This window comes from Erinaceus europaeus, chromosome 13 (assembly GCF_950295315.1).
Source record: "Erinaceus europaeus chromosome 13, mEriEur2.1, whole genome shotgun sequence".
Lineage (NCBI taxonomy): Eukaryota > Metazoa > Chordata > Mammalia > Eulipotyphla > Erinaceidae > Erinaceus > Erinaceus europaeus.
The window spans coordinates 89,364,540-89,384,650 of record NC_080174.1 but is presented as its reverse complement, the minus strand read 5'-3'; the positions used below and the strand labels follow the sequence as shown (position 1 = coordinate 89,384,650).

The window sequence follows — 20,111 nt, the reverse complement described above, 5'->3', positions numbered from 1 at the left end:
AAATATTTACTTATTCCCTTTTGTTGCCCTTGTTTTATTGTTGTAGTCCTTGTTTGAAAGGACAGAGAAAAATGGAGAGAGGAGGGGAAGACAGGAGGAGAGAAAGACAGACACCTGCAGACCTGCTTCACCGCCTGTGAAGCGACTCCCCTGCATGTGGGGAGCCAGGGGCTTGAACCGGGATCCTTAGGCGGTCCTTGTGCTTTGTGCCACCTGCACTTAAGCCACTGTGCTACCGCCTGATAGCAAAAACTTTTACTTTTGAGATGATTATAGATTCTTAATAATACGTAATTGTAAGAAATGATAGAGGACTCCATGAATGCTTCATCTAATCCCTACCCACAGTGACCGTTTTTCCTCCCCTCCTGGAGTGTTGCTCAGTTCTAGTTTACAGTGGTTTGGGGAAGTAAACCTTGCATCTCAGAGCCTCTGTGTGAAGGTCTTTTGCATGACCATTACACTGTCTCCTCTGCCACCTCCCTTTATTTTTTCTCTCCTTTCCTGTCCCTTTTCTTTTTTTATTTTTTTTTATTATTATTTTAAATCTTTATTTGCTGGATAGAGACAGTCAGAAATTGAGAGGGAAGGGATGATAGAGAGGGAGGGAGACAGAGAGACACCTGCAGCCCTGCTTCACCACTTGTGAAGCTTTCCTCCTGCAAGTGGGGGCCAGGGACTTGAACCTGGGTCCTTGCACACTGTAACGTGTGCTCAACCAAGTGCGCCACCACCTGGCCCCTGTTCTTTTTCTTTTTCTTTTTTTTTGGCCCTTTAACCACTCACCTGTTTCTCTGTTTCTTTAGTCATTTTGGTGACATTGAATGTAATCTTTGAGTTTGGCCTTCCGTCTTCACTCAGGTTTATCCAGTTTGTCGTGTGTGCCAGTGCTTTCCCCCATGTGATGGTCTGGGCGCCTCTGTCAGAGACTAGGTGTCCATCGGCGTGGGGGCTTTTTGAACTTTTGATAGGGAATCTGAAGAATTATATTTGAAGATGGTTTTGGAGTTCAGTTATAAATTCTTAGAAGGGAGTTAAAGAAAATAGTATTTCTGTTACATAGATATTCATCTAATCAGTCAGCTGCAGAATACTGAAACATCAAAATGGAATTGTTGACTCTAAATACCTATATTGTATTATATATATTACAAATACCTTTTCCCCTTCAAAGACATAAACTTGGGAGTCGGGCTGTAGCGCAGCGGGTTAAGCGCAGGTGGTGCAAAGCACAAGGACCGGCATAAGGATCCCGGTTCGAACCCCAGCTCCCCACCTACAGGGGAGTCGCTTCACAGGCGGTGAAGCAGGTCTGCAGGTGTCTATCTTTCTCTCCTCCTCTCTGTCTTCCCCATCTCTCTCCATTTCTCTCTGTCCTATCCAACAACGACAACAACAATAATAACTACAACAATAAAACAACAAGGGCAACAAAAGGGAATAAATAATAAAATAAATATTTAAAAAAAAAAGACATAAGCTTTACTAACTTGGAAAGCAGCAGAAACTGATATAAGAAAAGTAAAAGACTTCCGTGCTGAAAACTGTGAGTCATTATTGAAGGAAATAGAAAAAGACACAAAGACGTCTCTGTTCATTGGTTGGAAGAATAGACATTATCAAAATGAGTATTCTGCACAAAGCCATATACTTAATGCACTTTCTCTCTGTGTGTGTGTGTGTGTGTGTGTGTGTGTGTGTGTTCCTTTACTCGTTGACTTGTAAACTCTCTACAATTAGCGTTACTTTTTACACTTCTCTGTGGTTTACTTGTTCAGCATCTCTTATCATACCAGGAACCTTTAAATTATCATCTTTCTGATTTAATCTGGAAGTCATATTTTTCTTTGACCCACCCTCAGCATTTCTATCTAGCTTTTCTGTCTCTTTCCCTCTCTTACTTCTTTTTTCTTTTTTGGCAGCCAATTCGAAGACAGTCCCTTATACCTCCTCCTCAGAACACTATCACTTGGGAAGAATATATATCTGCTGAAAATGGAAAGTAAGTGTTCCCTCTCTGTTCATGTGCTTTTTGGTTTTTAGAAAGGCTATATTATAACAACAGCGAGTGGGTGGCATGGTTATTTGAGAGAACGTTGCCACTATAGTTTTGATCGAAGCTTTTCTTCTCCCTTTAGCAATAGAGTAAAGCATGAGCAGAGGGAGAAGTAGCCCCAGTTATGTGCACTTTCAGAAGATGCTTTGACCCCACCATTTCTGCCACTTTGTACATGCCAAAATGCAAGGGTATTGATGAAATAAAACACCTGAAGTACAGTACAGCTTTTTTGAGTTTTTTTTTTTTGTTATATGATGAGCTTTTGTATTTCATTGTTATTATGAGACTTTAACATGACTTAAAAGAAGTTGTTTATCTCCATTCTGCCTTTTCAAGCTCACCACCTGCCGTCATCCCTTGGTTTTAGTTTATGCCTCATTGTATGTCAGTCCCCGAGTATGCAAGGCCTTTGCGCCATGTTCATTACTAACAGTCTAGCTTCTGTCACAGAGTTTGTGTTCAGTCGTTGTCTACTGAATAAAAAAGAATGAATGAACTGACTGCTTTGAATAAATATCTTTCTGTCAATTAAAATGCAGTCCTTTGTAGAAAAAGTTATTCTTTTAGCTGGAGGTTATAAATATTACATCACACCAATGCTATAGAAGGCTCGTTGCTGTGACCTGGGAGGTGGAACAGTGCAGAAGGTGTTGGATTTTGGGGCAGGAGAGTCCAAGGTTGGTCCCTGTCTCTGCATTTCCCAGAGTGAATCTTGCTGATCTGTCATATCAAGAAACACATGAATAAATCTCATTTCTTTAGTTGCCTCCAGGCTTATCACTGGGGCTTGGTGCCAGCACAGGGAATCCACTGCCTCTAGCGGCCATTGTTTCCTTTATTTGTTTATTTGTTAGTTTTTCTGTTTTTATTGGATAGGACAGAGAGAGGAGAGGGAAATAAAGAGGGAGAGAGAGAGATACCTGGAGATTTGCTTTAGCACTGGTAAAGCTTCTCCCTTGCAGATGGGGGGCAAAGGCTTACACCTGGGTCCTTGTGCACTAAAGTGTGCGCACCTAGCCAGGCGCACTACCACCTGGCCCACACACAGAGACTCTTTTTTTTTTTTTAATTGCTGCCAGGCTTGGTGCCAGCCCGATGGCTCCATGGCTCCTGTGGCCCTTTAGTTGCTCTGAAGCAGACCCCCTGCAGGTGTGATGGCGGACTCCAACCTGGGTCCTTGAGCTTGGTAGCTGTGTGCTTGACCTGGTGCACCATCTCCGGCCCCATCACTTCTACTCTGAACAATAGCAAAAGAGATTGAATTAAATAAATGATACTTAGTTGAATATGATGATAATTTAAAAGGCTGTTGTGGGGATTTGATATACGTAAAACTATATTTAGTGCGAAACTTGTTTTTGAATGTTCACACCATTTTGCAACATTTTGGTTGTCCTTGTCTCACTTATTAACTATGCCTCATTCCCCTTCAGCACAGTTTACACTGATGTCCTTATTTAGTAAGGAAACTTGGATGATGATAGATTCTTCTTAGAAAAAACTATTGTCCCCACCTGCAGGAAGGTTGCTTCACAAGCGGTGAAGCAGGTCTGCAGGTGTCTTTCTTTCTCTCCCCCTCCCTGCCTTCCTGAGCTCTCTCGATTTCTCTTTGTCCTGTCCAACAACGACAACAGCAATGACTACAGTGACAGTAACAACAAGGGCAACAGAATGGAAAAAAAAATGGCCTCCATGAGCATAATAAAATAAATAATGGAAAATAAATAAATAATAAGAGATAAAATAAATAAAATGAATAAAATAAATCATAAAAGCAAAGATGATAGTATGGTACGTGTGAGGAAAGTTTCCTAATTCTCTATCTCTCTTATGTATATAACTTCAGAGCTCCTCACCTGGGTAGAGAACTGGTGTACAAGGAGAGTAAGAAAACCTTTAAAGCCACCATAGCCATGAGCCAGGAATTTCCCTTGGGAATTGAGTTGTAAGTTTTTTGTCGTTATTTCTTAATTGACTATAAGTTTGTGAAAGAAGCTAACTATAAAAATTGTATTGATAATAATGTCTGCTGCGTTTGTGTGGTATGTTTAAGGTCTGTGTAATGTCAAAATATAAAGCAAATAAACACCCATTGTTCTGACAGTGCATGCACTGTTCCAGAATTTTCTTTTAGATACTGTTAACATTCTGCTTTTATTTTTTTGAAGTAAACATTTCTATGTGACACTGAGTTATATTGAAAATATTGTAATGTATGCATTCTGTGCCTCACCTGGTTACAGTGAAAACCAGCAGGTGTAGACAGCATTACTCTCACCACCACAAGTTTAATTCTGGAATTTTCTAGTTAAGGCAATATTAACATTTTTGTATTTTTAACCAGATACAATTTTGAGCCAGGTAACCCCCCCCAAAAAAAAATTTATTTAGGGTAGAAGCAGAGCAAAATTGAAAAGGAAGCTTCCCCCTGCAGGTGGGGGTAGGGCTACTACTTGAGTCCTTGCTCATTGCCGTGTGTGCATTCAAGCAGGTGCACCACCACCCAGCCTCTAGTCAGATAGGCATCTGAATAGTGTTTTTAAATGATGAGAACAGTACATGCTTATTGAAATAAATCAGAGTGGGATTTAATAGGATTAAATGAGGTTTTTTAAAGCTTTTTAAAAAAATTATTATCTTTATTTATTAGATGGAGACAGCCAGAAGTCAAGAGGGAAGGGGAGAGAGACAGACAGACACCTGCAGCCCTGCTTCACCACTCACAAAGCTTTCCCCCTGCAGGTGGGGACTAGGGGCTCGAACCCAGATCCTTGAGCACTGTAATATGTGCAATTAACCAGATGCACCACCACCCGGTCCCCGGATTAAATGAGTTTTATCTCATGAATAGTTTATAGGTCTGTAGTCTAATGTTGTCTAGGCATTTTGCTCCTTTTTGCATAAAAATGGTGAATATTGTATATTTTGTTCTTTTTCTTCTTTTAAAAGTGAGTGCATATATAGAAGTTCTTAAAATAATTACATTTTTGTTTTCTTCCTTGGTACTTTGTAGTATTGTTTAGACTGTTTTGTAGCATTGATCATTGTAGGATTAACTTATTACGACATTGCTGATAAAAACTTTTTAAAAAAACATTTTATTGGGGTGGGGGCTAACGATTTATATCACAGCTGTTAACAGGGGTAAAATTTCTCACCTCGCCTTGACAGATGTCTGCAAGACATCTTCATCCCCAATTTAGGTCCTTTTACAACACCCTGCACCATGTCCTCCTGTCCCAGAGTCCTTTGCGTTGGTCAATATAACATCTTTGATTATATATAATCATTATCATAAACAGTACTGCAGTTGACATCTTGAATGTATCTTTTCAAACCTGTAATCACTAGAGGTTCATTTTAAAGAGGAAAGATAGTGCTGGGGAGATTGTATAATGGTTATGTAGACATTTTTCATACCTGAGACTCTTGACTTTCCAGGTTTAATCCCTAGTACCAGCATAAACCAGAGCTGAGCAGTGCTCTGGTAAATAAGTAAATAACTATAAGTAAAGAAAATTTTAAACATGATTGGAATTTGGGTGGGTAAGAGCTGGCTTTTAGAACTGTGACTTCAGACTCTGCCTAAAATAAGGGATGCATCGAAGCCACAGGCTATTTTTTAATTTTTTTTTTTTTTTTTTAGAATTTCATTTATTTATTTTCCCTTTTGCTGCCTTTGTTGTTTTTATTGTTGTAATTTTTGTTGTCATCATTGTTAAATAGGACAGAGAGAAATGGAGAAAGGAGGGGAAGACAGAGGGGGGGAGAGAAAGACAGACACCTGCAGACTTCCATCACCACCTGTGAAGCGACTCCCCTGCAGGTGGGGAGCCAGGGGCTCGAACCAGGATCCTTACACTGGTCCTTGCGCTTCGTGCCACGAGCGCTTAACCTGCTATACTACCACACGACTCCCCCAGGTAGATGGTTCTTAGCAGCTGTTGAGAGGGAATCAGTCATACCTGCAAGACTGCAAAAAATCAACTCAAGGATCCAGCTGACTGAAAAACGCACCAGTTTTATGTTTTTTAAAGAAGAGAACCATGGTTCCTTGGCAGATATCACCAACTAGGAGTCGGTATAATGTGTTAATATGTGAAACAAAAAAATGAGTATTTAGAATTGACAAAATGTAGCAATTATAACCTCTTCCCCACAAATTTAAAATAAGTAAGACATACAGCATATTAAAAAAAAAAATCAGGGAGTCAGGCGGTAGCACAGCAGGTTAAACACAGGCGGGGCAAAGCACAAGGACTGGCCTAAGGATCACAGTTCGAGCTTCCGGCTCCCCACCTGCAGGGGAGTTGCTTCACAGGCAGTAAAACAGGCCTGCAGGTGTCTGTCTTTCTCTCCCCTTCTCTGTCTTCCCCTCCTCTTTCCATTTCTGTCTGTCCTGTCCAACAACAACATCAACAATTACTACAGCAGTAAAACAGCAAGGGCACCAAAAGGGAATAAATAAATTAAATAAATATTAAAAAGAAAGTCTTTTAAAGAATCAGACTAAGAATTCATTCTGGAGTGAAACACAGAAAAACATTACAAGAAAATGAAAGCCTTACAAAGAGTGAAGCAGTGCTGCAGTATCTTTCTTCACTGTATTTCTTCACTTTTTTCACTGTCTCCTCTTTCCTTTCAATTTCTCTATGTCTCTATCCAAAGGAAATAAAAATTCCAGTGGGTAGATAGCAAAATGACTCTGCAGAGTCTCATGCCTGAGGCTCTGAAGTCCCAGGTGTAATCCCTCCACCACCATAAGGTACAGCTGAGCAGTGCTCTGCTTAAAAGAAAAAAGTTATAGTGAACAACTAGTGTAAAACTGAATGCTAGGATGCATTTTGCCTTTATTTAAATTTATTATTTATTTTATATTATATTAATGAGAGAAATATAGAAAGACACAGAAATACCAGATCGCTGCTCAGCTCTGGCTGATGGTGGTGCTGGGGATTGAACCTGGTACCTCAGAGCCTCAGGCATCAAAGTGTTTTGCGGAACCTTTCTGCTGTCTTTCTAGCCCTAGGATCAATTTTTGAGCTGTAGTTTAAAGGCAAAGCATATAAGTCGAAATTTCTTGTCCCTTTATGTTCCCATTTACTATGGGACACACGCACGCACGCGTCAAATTTGCAGGAAGTCAAGGAATGCTAATTATATTCCAGCCCACTCACACACAAAATTGACTTTCAGCCACCCAAACAATTGAGACTAGGGAACCTCGGATCCAGTAGACAAGGAGATAGATTAAGGAACCCTGAACTGTGTAGACTGTAAGATTCTGGTATGTCTTGGACTCATTTCAACACAGAACTATAATATGACTGCACCAGCAAATGTAGATAGAAAGGTTGACATAGTAAAGGGAATAATATAAAAACTAGCAAGGAGGAATAAAGAGGTTGCCTTCTCCCCTGTAATGTTTGTGAGCCAAATACCACACCTAAAACATGCAGCTACAAAAAAATATAAGGACACAAAGAGATCACTTAGAAAAAAATCGACTTTTTTTTCTCCTTCCTTCAGATTATTGAATGTTTTGGAAGTAATAGCGCCATTCAAGCACTTTAACAAGCTCAGAGAATTTGTTCAGATGAAGCTTCCTCCAGGTTTTCCTGTAAAACTCGGTAAGAGAAAAATTGACATGTAATTTTAGTGCTTACTATAAATAGGGACTTTTTGTCTAACATTCAGTAAGAGATTGACTTTCAATAAAAACGAAATTTCTTAGTTATCTTTCTGTAGTTATATACACTAATACTGATGTCCTGCCAAGTCTTTTTTTTTTTTTTTTTTTTTAAAGAATTTATTTATTCATGAGAAAGTTAGGCAGAGAGAGAAAGAACGAGACATCACTCTGGTACATGTGCTGCTGGGGATTGAACTCGGGACCTCATAGTTGAGAACCCAGTGCTTTGTCCACTACGCCACCTCCCGGACCACACAAGTCTGTTCTGTACCTGATAAGAGTTCTGATTCTGCTGGACTTGAGTTGAATTTAAGGAGGATGCAAACATTTCATGCCAAAGGAAGTGGGCAGTGATGCTTTGAATGTAAAATGGATCAGATTTTATTAGACTGAATTTGTGCATACGGATCCAGGTTTTTATATGATATGAAAAGTGTGAGCCATGAAGAAGAAGAATCTTAACATGTATATCTATCACCAGATTGATGCTCTGGCTCTCCTTCCTGTTTCTCTTTCTCAATCACACTAAATAGTTCAAAAAGAAAACCAGGGCGGGGTGGTGGCACACCTGGTTGAGCACACATACTGCAGTGTGTGCAAGGACTCAGGTTCAAGCCCTGGGTCTCCACCAGCAGGGGGAAAGCTTCTCAAGCAGTGAAACCATGCTGTGAGTGTTTCTCTTTCTCTCTTCTTCTCTGTCTCTCCCCCCCCCCCCCGATTTTTTCTTCATCTCTATTCCATAAATAAATAGTAAAGATCTTTAAAAAAAGAAAAGAAAATTGATTGGGATAAAATTTCACTGGAATTTAATAGGAGAGATATAATGGCACTTTCAGAACATTTAAAAACTAAAGATTGGGGGCTGGGTGGTGGCGCATGTGTTAAAGTGCAGAAGAACCTGGGTTTGAGCCCCCGGTCCCCACCTGCAGGGGGAGAGCTTTGTGAGTGATGAAGCAAGTCTGCAGGAGTCTCTCTATCTCTCTTTTCTATCTCTCCTCCTCTCAATTTCTGGTTGTCTCTGTAGAATAAATAAAGATGATAAAAATTTTTAAAAAAAGAAAAAGTAAATTTTTTTTTACCAAAGCTTTGGCTAGATTTTTCCTTTTTAAAAATTATTTTAAAGGACAGACATTGAGAGAGGAAAAGTAGATAGAGATAGGGGACAGATGGTGGGCACCTGGTTGAACACACATGTTACAGTGCATAAGGACCCAGGTTCAAGCCCCCAGCCCCTACCTGCAGGGGAAAAGCTTTGCAAGTGGTGAAGCAGAGCTGCAGGTGTCTCTGTCTCTCTCCCTCTCTATCTTCCCTTTCCCTTTTGATTTCTGGCTATCTCTATTCAATATATAAAAAAATAATTAAAAAATTAAAGGAGAAAAGAGAGAGAGATGGGGGCACATGTGGCACTTCTTCACTGCTCATGACACTTACCCTCACCCTCATCCCACCCCGCAGGTTGGGACTGGGGGTCTGAACCTATCCTTGTGCATTATAACATGAGTGCTCAGCGACAAGACAGCAGGGGTGTGACTCCACACCTTTCCCACCACCAGAGTTCAGTGTCCCCATTCCCTCCACTGGAAACTGCAGTGGTTTTCCCAAGCCCACCGATATGGGTTTGACTATTATTTCTGTAACTATCTATTTATTACTCTATATATTTACCCACTTTTTCTGTGCTCCTACCTTCTGTTCCTCTCTGAGTCACATCTACACTTACTACTACTTCACAATGTCCTTCCTTTTCCCCCTCCTCTCTCTCTGGGCTCTCTAGTCAGCTTCCCCTAGGACCAAAATTCTTTATGGGGTGCAGAATGTGGAAGGTCTGGCTTCTGTAATTACTTCTTAGCTGGACATGGATGTTGGCAGGTGGGATCCATGTCCCCAGCCTATTTCTATCTTTCCTTAGTGGGTTAGGGATCTGGCGAGGTGAGGAAAAATATATAATGAGTGGTCTGGGAGGTGGCGCAGTAGATTAAGCATTGGACTCTCAACCATGAGGTCCTGAGTTCGATCCCCAGCAGCACATGTACCAGAGTGATGTCTGGTTCTTTCTCTCTCTCCTCCTATCCTTCTCATTAATAAATAAAACCTTCAAAAAAATTACTTAAAAAAATAATATATAATGAATTGGACTTCACAATTTTTAGAAAATGCTTCTGTGAAAAACCCAGTTATGAGTCATAAAACACAAGAGCTTTTCAGACTCGTGAGTAACATAGATAACTGTCATGGGGAGATAAGAAATTGTACCTATGCTACCACTGTTTTGTAAATCATTTTGTTAACAAAAAAATTAAAAAAAATAATTCAACAATAATAGCAAAGAAGGGACAGAAAAAAAGCCAAAGACATGAAGAGACCATCCCCTGTCCAGGATATATTAGTGGCAAGTAAGCACGTAAACATTGTTCAGTATTGGATGTGTGTGTGTGTGTGGGGGGGTAGCATAATGCAAAAAGTCTCTTATGCCTGAGGCTTCAGAGTCTCAGGTTCAACCCCCCACAGCACCATAAGCCAGAGATGAGCAGTGCTCTGGTTAAAAACAAACAAACATTGTTCAGTATCAGAAATGCAAATTACATTAAAAAGGCACACGACTGCTCACCTCACAGAATATCTAAAGCAGAACTTTGTGGCCGTGCAGATGTTGGTAAGGCTGTGTCACATGCTCATACTTTGCAGGTGGTGCTGTAAAACGGAAAGTACTTCAGTAGTGTTTGTAGAAAGAGAAACAAGCCTCCAACGTTCACATGACAAAGCATTCGTACTCATTTATTCCCGAAAAATAAAGACTGTTTACACAGAAACTTGTGTATAAAAAGTTCATTCACGGTGACTATTTTCAGCAGCTAAAAACATGGACTAATCCAACTGCTTATTGCAGACTCTCTGTTTCTCTTCTACTCTGTGCTTTCTGTTGATTCCACTGTTTTTGTTTTTATCATAATGTCCCCAAGATTTGAATGATTCCACTAGAATCCTTTTTCTAGTAGAAAAAGAGAGTAGTTTTTCTTTGACTTTTGCTCAACCTCTGAATTGATTTCTTTCTATCTGTAGATACTCTTTCTGGAGCACAGCTACCCTTTATTCTTGGCACCTCACATTATAGCCTCATTACATCTGCTAAAACTTATATGAAGATGCTTGAATTGAAACAGTATTTGTGTTTAATAACCACAAATAAATGAGTTCCCTCGAATAATGGGAAATCTGTAATCATTACATTGATTTCTGTGTGTGTTTTCCTGAGATTGTTTCCTGTAATATATTAGGCTTGTAACAGGTAATGTACTCCCATCTGGTCTAGAGAGACACCTGATTTATCTTTCTCATCTGGAGTTTTAAGTAAACCTTAGAAAAGACTTATTTTAGGGAGTCGGGCGGTAGTGCAGCGGATTAAGCGCAGGTGGCGCAAAGCTCAAGGACCAGTGTAAGGATCCCTGTTTGAGCCCCTGGTTCCCCACCTGCAGGGGAGTCACTTCAGGGGAGTCACTTCAGGGGCGTTGAAGCAGTTCTGCAGGTGTCTGTCTTTCCCTCTCTGTCTTCCCCTCCTCTCTCCATTTCTCTCTGTCCTATCCAACAACAACAACATCAATAACAACAACAAAAACAAGGGCAACAAAAGGGGAAATAAAAAAATAAATCATAAAAAAAAGGAAGTACTTATTTTATAGCTGAAAACTCTGAAACATGTAAGTTGAGTGATTTCTAGTAATCAGAACCAGGCTTTACGACTTGTGTTTTTACGACTTTTCCATCAACTTGCTAGGACTAAAGCTAAACAGAAAAACCTTTTTTAAAAAAAACACTTTTTAAATTTTTATTTATTCCCTTTTCATTGCCCTTGTTTTATCGTTGTAGTTATTGTTGTTATTGATGTCGATGTTGTTGGATAGGACAGAGAGAAATGGAGAGAGGAGGGGAAGACAGAGAGGGAGAGAGAAAGACACCAGACCTGCTTGACCACCTGTGAAGTGACTCTCCTGCAGGTGGGGAGCTGGGGCCTCAAACCCGGATCCTCACCCCAGCCCTTGCACTTTGCGCCACATGCACTTAGCCTGCTGCACCACTGCCTGACTCCCACAGAGTAACTTTTAAAAAAAAATATGTACATATTTTTTTATTTATTACCTTTTGTTGCCCTTGTTTTATTGTGGTAGTTATTATTGTTGTCGTTGTTGGATAGGACAGAGAGAAATGGAGAGAGAAGGGGAAGACGGGGAGAGAAAGATACCTGCAGACCTGCTTCACTGCCTGTGAAGCGACTCCCTTGCAGGTGGGGAACTGGGGGCTTGAACCCGGATCCTTATGCTGTTCCTTCCGCTAAGCGCTACCTGCGCTTAACCCCCTGCGCTACCACATGACTCCCACAGAGTGACTTTTAAAACATTTTTTATTGCCACCAGATTTATCACTGGGACTGTGGGTCTGCCTGGTAATTCCACTGTTCCTGGCAGCTACTTTTTTCCTTTTTCTTAGTATTTTCTTGCTCTTGTTTGATAAGACAGAAAAATTGAGAGGGGAGGGAGGTTGATAGGAAGTGAGAAAGGGAAATACCTGAAGCACTACATCACAATTGTGAAATTTCCCCCTTACAGGGGTCTGGCTGGACACTCTGGTCCTTGTGCATGATAATGTGTGTGCCCTACTGAGTATGCTATCACCTATCCTGTTTGGTCATTTTTTTTTTTTTTAGGATTTTATTTATTCATGAGAAAGATAGGAGGAGAGAGAGAAAGAACCAGACATCACTCTGGTACATGTGCTGCCGGGGATTGAACTCAGGACCTCATGCTTGAGAGTCCGATGCTTTATCCACTGCGCCACCTCCCTGACCACCCGTTTGGTCATTTTTAAGGTTATATTTCATTCAATTTCACCTGTCTTTAATTAGAACAAAAAAAGAAAAGATTGATGTATTTTATATGATGGAATGAAAATGTTGGGTTGTCAGAAAAGCTATGATGTGTAGAAAAAGATTTCCCAACAAACTCCGACATACACCAGCTCAGAGTCAAAAAACTACACTAGAATTGATGAAAAAACAGTTCAGCTGGTCAGGGCGGTGGAGCAGTGGATAAAGCAAATAAATTCTTTAAAAAAATGTTTTTTTTTAATTTTACCTTTATTTATTGGATAGATAGCCAGACATCAAGAGGGAAGAGGGAGATAAGGAGAGAAACACCTGTAGCCCTGCCTCACCCCTCGTTGAAGCCTTCCCCCTGCAGGTGGGGACTAAGGGCTCAAACCTGGATTCTTGAACATTGTAATATGTGCGCTCAACCAGGTGCGCCCCCACCCAGTAAATAAATTCTTTAAAAAAAAAAAAGTAGAAATGTAGTTGCTCAGTTGTAAGAAGAAGAAAAGGTGTCAGAAGTGGAGTTTTAAACATAATGGGAGCTTCAGTTTGCAATACAGTTCTTGATCCTTTGTTTTGTTTCCCCTTAATGATGGGTGAACTCTCCCCTGAAAACAGGCAGACTTAGTGTTACACATATGTTAGGGTCTGTTTCTGAAGTTAAGCTCTTACATTTTATAAGTATAATGTATCTCTACTAGTACCTTATAGCCTATAAATAGACTCACCTTTTATTTTAGTGTTTGTTATTCTCTCCAGACATACCCGTGTTTCCTACGATCACAGCCACTGTGACTTTTCAGGAATTCCGTTATGATGAATTTGATGGCTCCATCTTTACTATCCCTGAGGACTACAAAGAAGACCCCAGCCGCTTTCCTGACCTTTAGCTCACATGGGAAACGATGCCACAAGATGAGGAGGAAGTCAAGGAATCCAGACAGGCAGAACCAAGACTTCAGTGGAGAAAAGGGAATCACACATTGAATTGACACAGCAGATACAAACAAAGAAGGGTCTCCACTAAGAATTCTAGCCAGTTTCCTGATGTGCCATTGTCAGTCTCTTAAAAAACAGATACCTAAGTGTTATAGTTTGACACCTTAATGACCCCAAGTCCTTCCTGCGTAAAACAGCAGAGTGCTGTGATTCGTTTTTAAAGATTTTTACACTTATTGTTGAAAATATATATGCATATAAATATATCTATATTCTATCTATATCTAAAACACTCCTGGACCATTAACATAAATTAAATGTCTTAAGATATAAAGCCCTTTTAAACTTGTCATCTTATATTCAAGGTGACATTTATAAATATTCTTTAAGCTTTGTTTTCATAAAATGTAAATTATGTAACATGTATATTTCAGTAATCTGAATGTCTGTTCAATATAATGAACGAGAAGGAATGCAGTTTTCTGTAGACAAATGAACCCAATGGTCCCATTTAACAGTTGCATTTCTGTGTTGCAATACATTTCAGAGAGAGCGCTCACTGCAGGGAACAAGGTTACCTCCTGTAGCGCCTTAGTGCGACTCATTGTGGTGCTAGTTCTTTTACCTGGGTTCTTTCTTCAATGGGAAAATGTTTGTTACTAATCTTCCTTTCATAGAACCTCTTTTTTTTTTTTTTTCCTAAACTTGAGTTAAAAAAGACTTCTTTTTGGTGTGTGTCTTCAGGATAAGTACAGCCAGCATGCACAGAGCTATTCCTCACCTAAGTCTCAGCACTTTAAAGAAATCCCCACATTTTTAACTCGCTTCCTAATAAGTGCATATCATTCTGATAATTTTGTTTTTAGTGGATTATAGATGGCACTGGTGTCAGTTTAAAAAAAAACACACATTTTTTAAGTCATTTATTTTCCTCTCCAAAGTGTTAAAATCATGCATTACTCATTTTCTACAGTTAAAATGCTCATATTTTATTTATTCCAAAATGGTTTGAAGGTCCAAGAAAAGAAAATTAGGAATAATAACACTTAACCATCATAAACGTTAATGTCTTTTAAAGAACTTAGCTATATAATGTTTCCTGAGAAATGTGTCAGAATGAATCTGTCAATTTTTTTTTTAAGCGTGACCAGTGGTGTAAATGTTTTCCAGGATTTTAAATGAATTTAGACCTTTATTGAAGAGATGATTTATTAAAGATCCAAAGCTTCCCCCATAAGAAGACTTTTATAGTGACTATATTGGAAGCCCCATCTTCCACGGGATACATACCCTACTGCATATGCTGACATTTTCCTAAATACATTTTATAAGAAGAAATCATAGTAGCAAAAACTTCAGAGACAACTACTACCTTCTGTGGGTCTGTTTGTTAAATTTCATGGAGAGGTGGAGTGAACCCTGCCTAGGCTCATGGAGTGGGAGTTGATCCCTATTATTTGGGACAGCTTGTCGATCAGGTGGCTTAGATACCGAATCATCCTTTAGTGACTGTGTGAAGTTTGAAGACTGAGAGGCAGCTGACCACTGCCCTTCTGGCTCCCTTACCTTCTTGGATTAAGATAAGCCTTTGGGGCTGTACTAGAGTGGGGGAAGATGGGGGAGGGACCGCAGCTATCCTGGTGTATTGGCAGCTTGGAGTTGGTCCATTTCCTTCAAACTGTGAATATCTTGCTGGGGGTACACTGGAGGTAAGGAGACTACTGAAAACTTTTGCACTTGGATTTTGTTTTTAATTTTTTTTAATATAGAGTAATAATTATCCATTCCAAAATGTCTTTTATCTGATCACAGAGGACAAGCAAATGTTTCTCTAATGGTGATGAAAACAAGGAGTGAATAAACTTTTCACATTAGAGTTGTGTGCCTTTCAATCAGCTAGTGAAGCAATATGCTATTCAATTAAGGAGACGCAAACACCATGCGGTTTGCTACCTGAAAATCCAGATGTCCTGATGCCACCCCTTAATGTTCTGTGGGACTCCCCTTTGTGTGTTAGGCTTGGGGAAACTGGGAGTGGCCCTCAGACTGGTCATCTGGGGGTTGCCCATATCCTGCCACTGGTAGTGCTTCATTTTTAGAAAGTCATGCTCCAATTTGAAACATTCTGGGCTGGAAGGGCTTTTCACTTGGTTAGCCCACCTGTGCTGTCGTGCGTGTGACCAGGTCCTCACCCAGCTCTCAACGGCCTGTGAGGAAGCCTCACTGCCAGAGTCTCAGTGCTACCCCTGCCCTGAAGGCCAGCTGGAACTGAGGAGCCCTACCGACGACAAAAACAGCTTGCTTCTATCCACAGTCAAATCAGACAATTGTCAAACTTCATACAAGTGAAAAAGCTTCAAGCAGTCAGTCTGATTGGCATAAGTTCAACGGTGGTCTGGAAGTGATCACGTTTCAGAGAAGCCCACAAAAAATCGGTGTTGCCCCGGTAACTGCCAGTGAGCACATTCAGTGTTCTTTATTCCCGAGGGGCTGGGGTGTGACTCCCACTGCGAGCCTAACCCCTTGTGCTTTGAGGCCTTAAGTCATCCTTGGAGCACACGAGCCTTTCCAGCAGTCTGAATTCAGGGGCACTTCTGCTCATGGTGATGCTGCCCGGTACCCAGAGTGTGGTAGGAAGCTGTTGATGTCCTGCTTGAAAACCTGAAGGCAGCCTGGGACGTGGTGCCGTGGGCCAGCGCCAAGGTCAAGTTCAGTCCCCGGTTCTTCCTCTATTTAAACTTTATTGGTTATTTAATGTTGATCTGCAAGACACGGGTATAATCAATCACACACTATTTCAATACCACCAGAGTTCTGTGTCCTCATTGCCTCTATTGGAAGCTACAACTCTTTAAAGGTTGCTGATAGGAGTTTCTTTCTCTCTGCCACACTATTAAGGGAATTTCTGAAAAAAAAAAAGCCAGGTGGTGGTGCACTCGGTTTATTTAAGCACACACATTACAGAGCACAAGGACTCAGGTTCAAGCCCTGGTCCCCACCTGCAGGGTGAAAGCTTTGTGAGTGGTGAAGCAGGGCTGCAGGTGTCATCTCCCTCTCCCCTCTCAATTTCTCTGTCTCTATCCAATTTTATTATTATCTTTATTGATTAAAAAATGTTCTATTAAACAAAAAAAGGAAAAACCCCAAGGAAGGCTGGGTAGACAAATGGTTCTGTGAAAGACTCCTGCCTGAGGCTCCAGGCTCCCAGGTTTAATCCCCAGCACCACCATCAGCCAAAGCTGAGCAGTGCTCTCTTACAGAAAATAAGAAAAGGTCTCACCCGAGTAATGAAGCTGAAGGGTTGTCATTCCACACGTGAAGTCTCTGGACACAGTCTGAAGTGAAGCATGTTGAGGTGGCAATCATTGTGTTGTTTAGGTTGTGATCGTCAGATGCAATATTATTTGATATTGAGTGGGAGAGGCATACGGGAAAGTGGGCCCTATACAATGGTTCCAGTACGGGGAAGTAGGGGCTCTATAGTGGAGATGTGAGATTCCTGCTGTCTTAGGGTTCAAAAAGACAATCGATAGTTAACGTTATCACATTATTTGGTAATTGGGTTAACTTTGAAAAGTCCTTTTGTTAGGGTTTGCTGTACAGTACCCAGTATCTTGTATATAGCTGTGCTATTGGTTGCTTCTGATCTACTTGGTCTAGGCTTTTGAGAGAGTCTGCATATCAATTACACAGCCTATATATTGAAAAGATTCAGTTTGTGTTTTGAAAAACTTCGAGACATACAACTAATTTCCCCCTCTCGTATTAATTAACTAGTGATTTATATGACTACATTTTACTAGGAGTGTACATAAACACCATTCCCACCACCAAAAGACTGACCCATCCCTCCCACCCCCCACTGGCCCAGGAAGCTGCGTGTCTACCCCTCACCACAGGGTTTTTACTTATACCCTTCAGCTTCATTACTCGGGTGAGACCTTTCCTTTCATAGTATACTCTAATTCCATCTCAGGTGGTTCACTTTCTAACAAAGTCCCAAAACCTAGATATACACCAGTTTCTGTGAGAGCGAGCATATGTTCACACGTGCCCGTAAACTACTGCAAAATATATACCTGAAAGCAGAAGTACACTAGAGTTTGCAGTGAGTACCCCCCTAACACTTCCTCTCCACTATTCCAAGCTTTGGGTCCATGATTGCTCAACAATTTGTTTGGCTTCGTATGTTAACTCTCTTTTCAGTCACCAGGTTCCAGATGTCATCAGGATGCCGGCCAGGCTTCCCTGGACTGAAGACCCCACCAATGTGTCCTGGAGCTCCGCTTCCCCAGAGACCCATCCTACTAGGGAGAGAGGCAGACTGGGAGTATGGACCGACCAGTCAACGCCCATGTTCAGCGGGGAAGCAATTACAGAAGCCAGACCTTCTACCTTCTGCAACCCACAATGACCCTGGTTCCATGCTCCCAGAGGGATAGAGAATGGGAAAGCTATCAGGGGAGGGGGTGGGATATGGAGATTGGGTGGTGGGAATTGTATGGAATTGTACCCCTCCTACCCTATGTTTTTGTTAATTAATCCTTTCTTAAATAAAAAAAGAAAAAAGTAAAAAATTTGAAGGGAAATAGCATAAATTATGCGAACAGACTCCCTGGTTTAATCCCCACCACAGTATCAGCCACAGTTGATAACTGGTCTCTGTATTGTTTCACTAAAAAAAAAGAAGAAAAAAAAAGGAGTCGGTGGTAGCGCAGCGTGTTAAGCGCACATGGCACGAAGCACAAGGACCCGCATAAGAATCCTGGTTCGAGCCCCTGGCTCCCCACCTGCAGGAAGTCGCTTCACAGGCGGTGAAGCAGGTCTGCAGTTGTCTTTCTCTCCCCCTCTTCTCTCCATTTCTCTGTCCTATCCAACATCGACGACATCAACAACAACTACAACAATAAAACAAGGACAATAGGGAATAATTAAAAATAAGAAGGGGGCCTGGTGGTGTTGCACTGTGCTGAGCACACATTCCAATAAACAAGAACCCAGGCTCAAGACCCCAGTCCCCACCTGCAGGGTGAAAGCCTCATAGTGGGGAAGCAGGAGGGCTCGAGGTGTGTCTCTCCCTCTCATCCCCTTCCCTCTCAATTTCTGGCTGTCTATCCAATAAAGGTAAGTTTATGAAAATATATTGGGTGGGGGAGACAGCATAATGGTTATGCAAATAGACTCTCATGCCTGAGGCTCCTAAGTCCCAGGTTCAATCCCCCGCACCACCATAAGCCAGAGCTGAGGAGTGCTCTGGTAGAAAAAAATCTGAGGCAGTACCATTTTAGATCGTCATCTAAAATTCAGCAGGTTATCAAAATTTTGGATTTTCTGGTGGTGAACTTATATATTTTAAATTAACTATTTGGATAGAGACAGCCAGAAACCAAGAGGGAAGAGGGTACTAGAGAGACAGACACCTACAACCCTGCTTCACCACTTGTGAAGCTTTCCCCCACAGGTGGGGGCCGGCCGGGGGCTCAAACCCAGGTCCTTGCACACTGCATTATGTGCTCAACCAGGTGTGCCACCACCCAGCCCCGTGAACTTCTAAAATGTAAATTTGTTTTATTTTTAATTTTTTTTTTTATTTTAATGAGATACAGAAAGACCAGAGCACTGCTCAGCTCTAGTTTATGGTGGCACTGGGGATTGAATCTGGGACATTTGGGATTTCAGACATGAAAGTAGTTTTGCATGACCATTACGCTTTCCCCCAACCTGAGTATTATTTTTAGCCACAAAGCACCAAGGTACTTGGAATTAGAATCTTGGCTGCTATTAAAATCACCACCTAAAAACACTTGGTAATTCTTGATGTTTTACCTTAGAAAATCACTCCCGGGAGTCGGGCTGTAGCGCAGCGGGTTAAGCGCAGGTGGCGCAAAGCACAAGGACCGGCATAAGGATCCCGGTTCGAACCCCGGCTCCCCACCTGCAGGGGAGTCGTTTCACAGGCGGTGAAGCAGGTCTGCAGGTGTCTGTCTTTCTCTCCCCCGTCTTCCCCTCCTCTCTCCATTTCTCTGTCCTATCCAACAACGACAACAACAATAATAACTACAACAATAAAACAACAAGGGCAACAAAAGGGAATATTAAAAAAAATTAAAAATTAGAAAATCACTCCCTTAAAATAGAAACTTCTAAACATAACCAAAAAAAAAAAAAAAAAAAAAACTTTTATATACTTGCAATGCCCCAGAGTTCTTGATCACTAAGGAAGGCTGGCAATGGTTGCACTTTTATTTTTATTAATATTTACTGGATAGACAGAAATTGAGAGGGAGAAAGATAAGACAGCTGCAGACCTGCTTCACCACTTGTTTAAACTCCCCCTCCCCCCAGCAGGTGGGGAGCCCGGGGAGCAGGGGCCTGGAACCCATATTCTTGCGCATAACCTGGTGCACCACCCACCTCATGGGTCCCTTACAATCGACTTTTTAAAGTTTTTTAAAAAATGTGTATTTTTTCCCTTTTGTTGCTCAGGTTTTATTGTTGTCGGATAGGACAGAGAGAAATGGAGGGAGAAAGACACCTGCAGACCTGCTTCACTGCCTGTG

At 41.2% G+C, this 20,111-nt stretch overlaps 1 protein-coding gene across 2 annotated transcripts in view; it reads left to right on the top strand.

The window, feature by feature from the left end:
- Nucleotides 1–15,422, top strand: part of ANKRD13C (ankyrin repeat domain 13C) — a 60,799-nt gene extending 45,377 nt beyond the window's left edge. Inside the window, exons 10-14 of one of the 2 annotated variants that reach the window (XM_060206419.1) lie at nt 1,923–2,003; nt 2,396–2,439; nt 3,906–4,004; nt 7,589–7,689; nt 13,372–15,422. In XM_060206419.1, the coding sequence (XP_060062402.1) occupies nt 1,923–2,003; nt 2,396–2,439; nt 3,906–4,004; nt 7,589–7,689; nt 13,372–13,502 (456 nt within the window). In that variant the 3' untranslated portion in view covers nt 13,503–15,422. The remainder of the gene's footprint in view (nt 1–1,922; nt 2,004–2,395; nt 2,440–3,905; nt 4,005–7,588; nt 7,690–13,371) is intronic. The other variant, XM_060206420.1, reaches the window with a different exon arrangement.
- The last annotated feature ends 4,689 nt before the right edge of the window (nt 15,423–20,111 follow it).